The sequence below is a fragment of the Theobroma cacao genome, chromosome 6 (assembly GCF_000208745.1).
Source record: "Theobroma cacao cultivar B97-61/B2 chromosome 6, Criollo_cocoa_genome_V2, whole genome shotgun sequence".
In the NCBI taxonomy this organism is placed as follows: domain Eukaryota; kingdom Viridiplantae; phylum Streptophyta; class Magnoliopsida; order Malvales; family Malvaceae; genus Theobroma; species Theobroma cacao.
The window spans coordinates 20198966-20210777 of record NC_030855.1 but is presented as its reverse complement, the minus strand read 5'-3'; the positions used below and the strand labels follow the sequence as shown (position 1 = coordinate 20210777).

The 11812-nt window shown below is 32.5% G+C and overlaps 2 protein-coding genes across 4 annotated transcripts; one reads left to right on the top strand and one right to left on the bottom strand.

Moving 5' to 3' along the window:
* LOC18596247 lies at positions 257-6943 on the top strand. The gene is made up of 3 exons (XM_018122834.1): positions 257-350; positions 4931-6601; positions 6693-6943. The coding sequence occupies exons 1-3, from the start codon at positions 257-259 to the stop codon at positions 6941-6943; spliced, it is 2016 nt and encodes a 671-aa protein (XP_017978323.1).
* Positions 7589-10537, bottom strand: LOC18596246 (probable nucleoside diphosphate kinase 5). Of its 3 annotated transcripts, none has more exons than XR_001928581.1 (7): positions 10389-10537; positions 10107-10185; positions 9768-9995; positions 9058-9165; positions 8681-8790; positions 8363-8446; positions 7589-8002 (listed from the first exon to the last, which is right to left on the bottom strand). XR_001928581.1 is itself a non-coding variant. In XM_018123947.1 (6 exons), the coding sequence occupies exons 2-6, from the start codon at positions 10169-10171 to the stop codon at positions 8415-8417; spliced, it is 543 nt and encodes a 180-aa protein (XP_017979436.1). In that variant the 5' UTR covers positions 10172-10185; positions 10389-10537; the 3' UTR covers positions 7612-8414. The 3 variants fall into 3 exon arrangements, 1 of the variants encoding a protein (XP_017979436.1); XR_001928582.1 differs by having other exon boundaries at positions 7589-7814; XM_018123947.1 differs by having other exon boundaries at positions 7612-8446.

The window sequence follows — 11812 nt, the reverse complement described above, 5'->3', positions numbered from 1 at the left end:
AATTACATGCTTAATTTTATATATCAGGTCCAGCTGACCACGTGGACCAATGACATGTGTCCCATTTTTGCCATGCGTGCACTAGTTAGTTGTTAATAACAGAGCTTAACTTAATTATTTCCTTAATTCATTTTCTTTCATGGAAAAGAAATGGTAAAATGGATATATCTTACACGTTGGGAATTGGACAACCGATTCGGACTTGAACTCATTGCTTAAGTGTTTGTTTAGTCAAACTCAAGTAAGGATCGTGATCATGCCTTGGAATATTCCCGTAGCAGTGAGTGCTGAAAAGGGCGAGGGACAGACGAGTGCAGAGAATTTCTGCCTTTTGTCAAAGGTGTACAGTGGTTTTTCTCTTTTTCTTTTGTCTTGATACTGCTGATTGGTTTTGGCTAAGGTCTGTTTGCCTTCTGTTTGGGGTTGATATTCGTGGGCATTCAGGGTATGTGTCTACAGGTTGTTTTTGTGTGCTTGCAGATTTGGTTTTGAATGAGGATAGAGAGTCATTTAACCTTCTATTTCTGTAAAGTTGTTGAATGAAATGAAATGAATGATTTTCAGCCTTTCAAAAAAACAAAAAACTTCAAAAATTCTCAAGATGTGGAATTGAGCCGATCGAGCTCTCTAATTACACTTTTATGGAAGATAATTTGCCTTTTCACTGCCATTCTGTTTGCGTAAAATTCATGTTTCTCTTCTTTGCATCTATTCCTAGCTTTGCTGCTACTACATATGTCGTACTATGTTATGCCATACACTAGCTTTTAAAGCTAACAAGTTATCCACGTACGGCATCGTTTTATTTTATTCCATTCCATTTCATCCTCAAAAGTGGGAGGCAAACCTATGAAAATGGCCCTTGAGTTGATTGTCTGAAAGCTAAAGGGTAATCCCTTCACAATAATTTGGCATTTGTTTGTCTCCCGTGTTTTGCGTTAGCTTTTATAGAGCAGTGTAATTTACACCAAGGCAGAAGAATTGAAGAAAAAGAATCCCATCTTTTCACTATAAAAACCATTTTCCACCCTACCCTGCCTTTGCATTCACCACCATCACAAAACTGAATTACATTTGCAATCGGTTTTCAAGCTCCTTGCCTACACTGTTGGTGGCAGCTGCATCTAAGATCATTGCCTCATTTTGGTCAACGGCAGCTAGCCTGTGATGCTGACCAAAGGTAATTCTTTTTTCTTTTAATAATTTTTAGGACAGATCAATTTAAAATTTAAACAAATTATCTCACCCTTAAATTTGAATATGCAATTTATTATACATTGTTCTATGAAGTTTTTAAACTCTAACACCATGTTTGGTTGGGGAATAGAGTAACCATGCCCCTATTCCTAGCATTTGGTTCATGAAATGACTGTTTTGAAGAATGGTTTGATAATGGCTATTTCACATATGAGAGAATAGACCAAAAATTACAATTGTATAAAATTACTCTTCATCAATTTTAAAAATTATCCTCTTATACGAGATGTAATTTGTTCATTTTCACATTTTCGTTCTCTCTTTACCCATCTCCTTCTCTCTCTAAATTAAACTAAAATTGTAATATAAATTATAAAATTAATTTTTTTAATTTAAAATTAAAATTAAAATTTTAATATAAATTAAAATATTTAATATGTAAGTTTTTATATATTTTTAATAAAAACCATTCAATGCAATTAAAATTTTTATTTACAAAATAGTAATCATTTAATGCAATTATGTTCTAATTTACAAATTGGGTAAATTTTATTGATATCTATAATAAATAAAAATATTCATTTTCGTTAATCTAAAAATTTTCTAACATTGCTACTCATGTATATTAATTTATTAATTTTTTTTAAACATACCTTAATGGATATGTAGTAACCGTCTATCTTATCCATTTTAAAACTTCACCATGTATCCTATTTAATTCATTAAGTCCTTGAGCACATCAAGCTTTAGTTAAATTGAATAACGGTGATAAAAAAAAGAATTTATATTTAATACATCATCAATAGTAATTTCATAATATACTGTCAAATTGAGAATTATGTATAACTTGTCATCTCTCCTGAGAAGTTTCTAAAATCTCTATGAATAATAAATGTTTATTTGAAAAGACAATAAGTAAACGTGTCTATAGATCTGGTGGGCTTAGCCCCTCATGAACTGAGCTTGAGCATGGCTTTAGGTTGAAGCCCAACTTGATTAATTTATTTTATCAATAAATATTATATTATGAGGAAATTTTAATGTTAAAATATATTCAATATATAAAGTATTAAAATATAAATTATTATTTTAATAAATATAATAAATATAGTTAAATAGGCAAGCTAGGTCAAGCTCAAATTTGATTTTAAGAAAGAGAGGTCCAATAAGCGTAACCTAATCCGACCCAAATAAGTTGTCAACGGGTAGATTACTTGTTAATTTTGAGGTACCTAAACCTTACCCTATAGGAAATAAACTATTTGAACTTTATTAATTATCTGAATATTTTTTAAAATTACTACTGTAACCCTAACCCTAATACATTATCACTATCTTATAATTACTTTAATCCGTTTAGAATGTAAAAAAATTATTAAAATACTATTCATGGACACCCAGTTATCCAAATCTAAATTCGTACCCGTATCCATATACAATAATATTTCTCTTACATATTTCATATAATTTACTAATAATTAAATTAATAAAAATATAAAAATAATAAAATTTAAATTTAAATAATCAAAAATAAATATCTCAAACATAATTAATTAATTTATAAGTTATCATTTTTGTAATGTTAATATAAAATAGAAAGTAAATATGTTTATATTTAAAGTGTATATATACTAAAAGTGTTTTAATATATATAATAGTAATTATATTTCTTATAAATGAACTCAATGTATATAAAGTATAAATATTAAAAGACATTACAAGTCAATTAATAATCATAATTTCATTAATTAATTTAATTAACTATATGAGTTTATCCTTAATTACATGAAATTAAAAAAAGTAACTAGATTTCAAAACTGTTCTAATCTCACAACTTGCCTTTAGATTTATATATTATAAGTTTATACAAATAAAGATATATATATATATACACACACACACATTAAAAGTATTTTAATATATATAATAGTAATTATATTCCTTATAAATCAACCTAATATATATAAAATATATATATTAAAAGACATTACAAGTTAATTAATAATTATAGTTTTATGAATTAATTTAATTAACTATATGGATTTGTCTTTGATTACATATAATTAAATAAAATAATTAGGTTTCAAAATTATTCTAACTTCACAACTTCTCTTTAGGTTTATATATTATAAGTTTATATAAACAAAGTTATTTTTTTTTTATAATTTGGGGATGGAGGTTTTAAACCTTGCTCTTTAGGTAAGAGAATTATACATCAATCAATGAACCAAATGCTCGGGTGCTATATAAACAAAGTTATATACATTATAATGAATAATTTTATAAGTTATAATTTTGTAATGTTAACACAAAATAGAAAAGAAATATATTTATATTTAAAGTATATATATACTAAAAATATTTTAGTATATATAATAGTAATTATATTTCTTATAAATTAACACAGCATATAAACTATATATATTAAAAGACATTACAAGTTAATTAATGATAATAGTTTCATAAATTAATTTAATTAACTATATGAATTTGTCCTTAATTTCATGAAAAAAATAGTTAAATTCCAAAACTATTATAATCTCAAAAGCTCTTTTTAAATATATATTATCAATTAATTTAAACAATGGTATATATATTATAATTAATAATTTTATAAATAATAATTTTGGTAATGTTAACACAAAACAAAATGTAAATACATTTATATTAAAAGTATATATATAATAATAATTATATTCTTCTATAATATGATTTGATATTCTTATTATTTAAACATAGTTAACAATCTAATAATTTTTTAATTTAAATTTATTAATGTCATCATATTAATAATTAGAGTAACCATATTTTTCACATATTTGTTAGTTTTTAACAAAAAGAATTACTTAAAAAGTTGGTAAAAATTGTATATTTTTAATTTAATTATTAAAATAATAAAATATTTATAAATGATAATCGAGTTTTGATAACGGGTATCTAATGGGTGATACCCAAACTTCACACGAATAGTGAAATCACTACCGAAACTCGTTCTAAACTCGATTATAGAGTACTCTAATCCTATATAAGTGGATGAGGTATCCACAAGTACACTTTAACAAGGTACCAATTATCATCCCTAGACCTAAAAACATCTTTAATCATAAATTTTGATATGTTCCGTGGAATTGCAAAACTGTACACTCACAATTTATCATAATATAAACTAATATAAATTACCATTAGATTTATGATACGATGTGGAGGTTGCCAAAATGTTTGTAAATTAGCAAGTGTCTAATTTGTTTAAAACAAAAAGATTTAGACATTGAATATTTAAATTTTCATTTAGTTAGTACTTTTTTAAAGAGAATTTTTACAAATTTATATAAAATTATATATTATGTAAGCCGTATCGATGTTCATCAACAAATCATAAGATACTGGCTAATTAACTAAACTTAAAAATAGCTTTATAATTCATTGATATTGATGGTTAAATTGCACGTTGAGGTGAAAACAGTCAAGAGGTTCTATTTTACTAGAGTTATTTTTAAATTAAAAAAAAAAAGTTTATATTTTATATATGATCTGAAAATAAAAACCTGTGGTCACCTTACTAGAAGAAAACCCATTATTTAAAACATGTAGAGAATAAGCTTACTAGAAAGGTTTTATCAAATACTGTTGTTATAGTTTTCCATTATATATATATATACCTCTGACAAGGTCAATATATTAACACTGATACTTTAAATTTTGAAAATAAACATAATTAAATCTGAATTTTCAGTTGTTATTGCCATTATTTTGACGGAGGCCAGTAGGATAGCTGCAAGGGCGACCGCGCACAGCTGGGCCTCCCCGGGAGTTAAGGAAAGTTGGAGCAGAGTGCAACTATATGTACTGGTTCTACTTAGCCTGACTGTAAATGTAGTCCTGATTGCACTTGGATATGTAATAAAGAATAGAAGAGGCAAAACTTCGGTTGCCTTGCTGACTCATGCGGGATACTTCGTTGCAGACTTGGCGGCAACTGCTGCTTTAATTACCCTCCTGAAGCGCCAATCATCTGGGAGAGTCAATGCACTCCAAGTTTTTTGGGCCCCCTTCCTACTGTCGCACCTTGGCAGCACCGAAACCATTGCTGCTAATTTCTTTGACAAAAAGAAATTGTTCCGATTATACACGCTAGGCCTGATCATCCAAATCGGGATAGCTTGTTACATCTTCGGGAGGTTCGAAGGGGGAAGCGACAACACCTTGGCTCGCATAGCCATTCCTATAACTATATCTGGGATTATCAAGTGCCTGGAACGGCTTTGCATTCTCAGGTTCTCACGATTCCAAGATTTTACAATTTCCACATTATCAGGAGTTCCCCCTAACAAGTTTAAACCCAAACCCGCGGGGGGGCAAAGTGAGCAGTCGTATGAGCAGCTGGATGATCATTTAGACCGGAAATCCATAATTCCAGAAGCTAGGCATCTCCATCGAGCATATCTATCATTTATGATGTTCATGCCACTCTTTTCAGATATCAATGTCAGGATTTACAATACGTTGAGTGGCATCTTCAGCCTGAATAAAGATGCAAAAGAGGCCTTCAACATGGTAGACTTCGAACTAAATTTATTGTTCGACGTTCTTTACACCAAGACTATTATGCATCATGTTCTGCTAGGCTTCATCCTTCGCTTCATATACTTCTTTCTTTCTACTGGAGCATTATTGGCCTTCCCATATGCTTATGCTCACAAGCAGCATCACTCTTCACCCGAAATTATCATGACTTACATGCTGCTGCTTGGAGAATTTTTGGCGGATGGCACTGCAGTCATTTCACATATACTATCCGGTTGGACAATGCAGTGGTTGACCACTCCCACAATTTGGGGGCGCCTCCCTAGGTGTGTCCGTCCATATATTGCTTATTGTATGAAGTTCAAAATGTCGATGCAGGGCCAGGGAGTAAATTACATGGCACAGCACAGCCTCTTAAATTATTGCCTTAAGGCCAAGGTAAACAAGTTTAATGCAGCCATCAAGAAGCTAGTCGACGCCAAAAGGATTTTAAAGGTGTTCTGGGACATCCAGAAGCATGCTTGGGTGGATGTGAGACCTACTTGGGCCCTTGTGGATCCTGGTTTAAAGGAACTCATTCTCTCTCGTCTCCAAAAAAAACGTAAAAAATATGATAATGGAAAGTTCAAATTCTCATGTCTCTCAAATTTAGTACAGAAAGGAGCTTCCGACGTGCTAAAAGATAAAGGAATTGAAATCTATGAAGAACTTCACTGGAGCTTAACCAAGGTAGAATTTACCCACAGCCTCCTCCTTTGGCATATTGCTACGGATATTCTTTTCCATTATCATAAAAGAAGATATCCGGGCAGTTGTAGTAGAAATAACAACCAAATTAGTAAGAAATTATCTGATTACATGATGCACCTCCTTGTCATGCGTTCGTTTATGCTTCAGAGGCATTGGTGAGCTAAGGTACAGAGATACCTGCTTTGAAGCTTTGGACTTTTTTGGTTGGCAAATGAAAATAGATAGCCAAGACTTGGCTCAAGTTGCCCCGACTTTGCTTGAACTTGACAATATTAAATTTCAAGCTTTCTTCTCTGTCCCTGAGGGGGGAGGTGAAGGTGGGAAATCAGTATTCTTCAAAGGGTGTGATCTTGCGAAGCAGTTGCATTCTTTCACTGTGGATGCAAGGTGGGATCCTGAAGAGCTATGGGAAATGATTAGCTGTGTGTGGTTGGAGATGCTGTTTTCTGCGGCATATGACTGTGACTGGTAAGAGCATGCATACCAGCTTGGGCAGGGTGGAGAGCTGCTCACTCATGTGGCCCTTCTCATGGCACATCTTGGTTTATGCAAACATCTTCGCATGACCAAGCCTCCAACGGATCACAAAGTGTGTATGCCTTGCTGGGATTGGGATCACCTCACTCAGATGGCTTCTTACTTCGCTTAACATGTAGCTACCCTACACTCAGATCTGCGTTCCTGCTTGTTGCTTAGCTTCCTGCAGTTTTTCTTTTCTTTCAGCCCCTCCCCACCCCCACTTTCTGTCTTACAATAATTTTCTGGTTATTCAATTACGAATGCAATGTTTTGAGAATAAAATGATGCAGGAGCAGCAGGACCTTACATACCCATAATATTAATGAATTTGCAAATATTATTTCCAAATAGGATTTTTTTTATTATTATTCATGGCATTTTTAGATATTTTTACCTAGGGAAGAGTATACTTTCAATACGAGTCTTAAGCCTTTACATATTTATAATTTTATCAGTCTTTTGTCACACAACATTTGCACTGCTTTAGTAGATATCAAGTGTATCAGTACTCTATATATATACCCAGTATACTATAACCCCTTTTGGTTCACTAAATATTTCAGAAGGCTCACTCTCTATTTGGTTGCTTGAGAGGATATCAGGAAAATGTTTAATTTGCTCTTAAAAGAAGATATACATACCGTTATATTCACTCGGTAAAATTAGCTGTCTAGTGTTGCTACAGTTACAAACCAAACCAATTTGCAGATACAACAGAGAGTATGTAATTTAGTACCGTAAAATTCTTACAAACTAAAGCTGATGCACACAAATGGCGTACATAAAGTGTCTCCAATGTCCACAGTGTAGGGTTTTCTATGATGCTGTAACAAGATGAATGGCAAGAATTAATTGTTAAAATCTCACAAAACAGATATTGTAATTTATATTCTTCATAGTATCTTACTCCCCTTTATCTATGACATTATAGCATTTCCTTCAAATTGCATACAATCATTTTTGGAGGGCAAGCAACAAATCATCCATCATACAGAATCCTACATTAGATCACCTGGCACATATGAACCATATGAACCTATCAAATCACATGACAACCCAAGACAATGAACTTGTAAATGGTAAAAGATGAGGAACATGTTGGAAAGATGCCATGGGCAAGCCATAAAGGGATATGAACGATTGTAGGACACTTGATGCTACTAATGTTGTTGATAAACCTCAAATTAGTCCATTTTAAGACATTTGAAGCAAAGAGAAGAGGTTTATATAGCATTCTGCCTTCACCAGAGATAAATGGTTTATGAGAAGAGGACAGGCTATCCTTGTTGTAGTGCAGTCATTGAAACCAACCCCACCCCTGCCCCACTCGCAGAACAAAAGACAAAAAGAGAGAGAAGTCTATAATACAAACTTCTAACAATAGGCTTAACCATCATATAGCTTCAGCTTTGAGCGCTTGCCAGTTACAGTTCATCGTGCTTTCTGACTGCCTCATCTGTGAAAGCTCAAATATGAAAATGAAAGTAAATATAAAGCCCTTGTTTAGAAAACATGCATTCAGATGATTTTTTTCTTTTCTAATAAGGAAATGAAGTCACAATGGAAACTAGGTTATATTTGCTCACTCCATACTTATTACATATCATCCCATCTCAGTATATTATAGATTTGCATGGACTAGGTTATATTTCCATCATTACATTGACTGAAAAGGGGAACAAGAGCCGACCTGGAGGTGTCTCTTTGAAGAAAAATGCAATCTCCCTTTGAGCCGATTGGTGGGAATCAGAACCATGAACACAGTTCTTTTCCAAATCTACCCCGCACATTGCTCTGATGCTGGAAACAGAAGAAACAACCAACATAAAATGCTGTTGACTTATGAGTCATGTCATCAGACAATCAAATTTCTTCTATGATTAAGATACGGAAAGAAGATCTAATTCAAAGTTGGCAGGGACCTAAATCTTGCGAGGTAATGGGAGGACGGCTAATCTTTGTTTCTGCATGCATCCAATTTTTCAACTTACGTAGATCATACAAGAAAAACCACAGAGAAGAGGAATATAATAACAAAGTATGAGATCAACAAGAAACATGCATAACCTTTGAGGATGAGTAATTTTGGCCTTGCCAGCATCAGTGGGTCCGATCAAATGTCGCCAATGAGCAACAGCATCTTCCTTTTCCAAAATCATAACCAACACTGGACCACTGTCAAAAGCGAAATGTCAGTGAGAGAAAGAGATAGAAACCATTGTGATGTAGCAACTGAGTTTCATGCTACCCCAATTTGCAGATTGATATGATATATAGTTAATCAAAACGCAATTCGAAAGATATGAGATCAACAATTGCCAACATATTCAAGTTTGAGACAAGATTAAAACAAATGCTGCATCGACACTTCTCTTTGATCCGCAGCTGAAAAACAGAACAAAAATAATAGTACCAAAAGTTCAAAACAACAAAAGCAGGCTCTAATTAGGCTTGATAATTCAAATAATCAAGTGAAATAATCATAAAGAGGAGTATTTAACAAATAATTCTGCTTTTTCACATGCTGAAAATCTCTGCCTCTTCTTCATTCTTTTTGTTGTACCAAATTGAAAATGCATAGAGAATTGATCATCGAAAAAGCACGATATCATTGAGATATATTCTAAACATAGCCAATTGGATTAAGGTAATGACAATATGAAAGTATGAAAATGCATCCATTGTTTTGTCTATGAAATCACAAAAAAAGGAAAAAACTAAGGCATAATCGAGGTAATTAAAAGACAGCATGAAGTTACTAAGACAAGAGTAATAACCTAGTCATGTATTTGATAAGACTAGTAAAGAAGCTCTTGGAAGAGTGCTCAGCGTAAAAATCTGCTGCATTGTCTTCATCAAGTTGAATTATCATTTCCTTATTGATGTGGAAACCAGATTCCAGAATAACTTTTCTTATTCTATCAGTATAATTACCAGATAATCCATCTGGCTTTATTATACCTAATGTTCTCTCCTTCTCACCACTTCCATTACTTGAACAACACCTAACATATTTTATCAATAAATCAAGCATTAGAATAAATTAAAATAGCATATATTCAATAAATACCATACATATATCAATTTTCTTTAACTAATTAACTAAAAGGATTTACCTGAAAATTATCAATACGGAAAAGAAGAGAAATCTGGTGAGAAACTGAGTTATGCAAACTTTCATTTGCACAATCAAAACTGTGAAAAAAGGTAAAACAGAGAAAATTATTTGTTAATCCTACTTAACAAAGGAATTTAACAACCAACATATAAAAAACTAAGAAGACTTAAATCGAAAGGATAATAACAGTTGGTTCGTTCAACAGAAGAGAAAAAAAAAATTCCCCATTTTTTTTTTTTGGATTTTCGGGGGCTTTGTGGGAGATCGGACGGGTACTTACCGGTAAAGTTTTGCCACGAAAATGAGGGGGCGGGAAAATTGAATAACGAAATTGGAAAATTTCGGGGTGAAAAATTATTTTTGAATATATATTGGTTCGAACGCAGGAAGGCTGGTCTGATTAGCTGCGGGAGTCAACAGTTAACTGTGAAATTGAAATATGAGATCAGCAGTACCCAATCATAAAACTGTTATGACCTAATATTCCAAAAAAACCCTTAACTATTCAACAAAATCTAAATAAACCCTTATTAATTTATCAAAATCAAAAATAGATTAAACTTTATTGTTTAATTTTTCTCAAAATATTTTTTTTTTTGAGGGAAAGAATAAACTTTTATCGCCTCATCAATCTAGGAAAAGAAACTCCTACTACATCATTCAATAATAAACTTCTAGCTCTCTATGGAGGATTAGAAAAAACTAAGAAGTTTTCCGAGAAATGGAGAATCCCTCATTAGTCATATAGTCTGCTATTGTATTACCTTCTCAAATCAAATGACGAATTTGATCCTCCCAATGTCTTCGAATCCAACTTTGAATAACTTGAACAAATCTGAATTTGCACATGAATGATCTTTTTGAGAAGAAAGTGCTTGACCAATTAGCTTTTTATTGACCTGTAAGTCTATTTTCGAAAGCCAAAGTCTCATGCATATTTAAGCCTTCACTATTGTTGTAACGTGCGGGTCCGAGAACCCGACCGCTAGACGTGAATGTGAAAACTCACTAAAAAATTAAACTAGGAGTCGCCACCAAATCTTCTTTTTTTTTTTTACTTAGGTGTGATTGGCCACCTATTGACTCGATTCTAATCGATGCAAACTTAAATTAATTTTAAGCCTACCGAAAAGAACCTTAAACCGGTCTACAATTTTCTGGATCTAGTTTCGGGAGTACGGTTACGCCCGGGGAAGGATTAGCACCCCTCGGACGCCCGTTCTATGAACGGTACCATTTTTAGATTATCCTATTAGGCTTTAATTTTTAATTTCACTAGATTTCCTTAATTATTATTTTTATTATTTAACCTAAAATGGAACGCAAATGAGTGGCGAGATGAAATGCATGGCGTGAGATAAAAAATGTCGAACGAATAACCTTTTATCGAGGACGTTCTCTTGAATCTGCCTATCATACTAGTGGGATCCGGGGATATTGTCTCACTTAGAGAATTATCCGAGAAACTCGCCTTCCCAAATTCAACAACTAATTCCCATCATCGGGGTCATCATACGTTTTCTTTTTAAAATGATATTTTTTCATGAATGCAAATCCTAATATGGGTAAAAGCCTTTTATTAAAGATTTTTCTCGAGCCCTCCCATCATACTGGTGGGACCCGAGGACATCTTTTCACCTAAGGAACTTTTCGAGAAATATCCGCCTTCGCAGGATCCCCGAAAGATCCCATCATCGGGGCTTA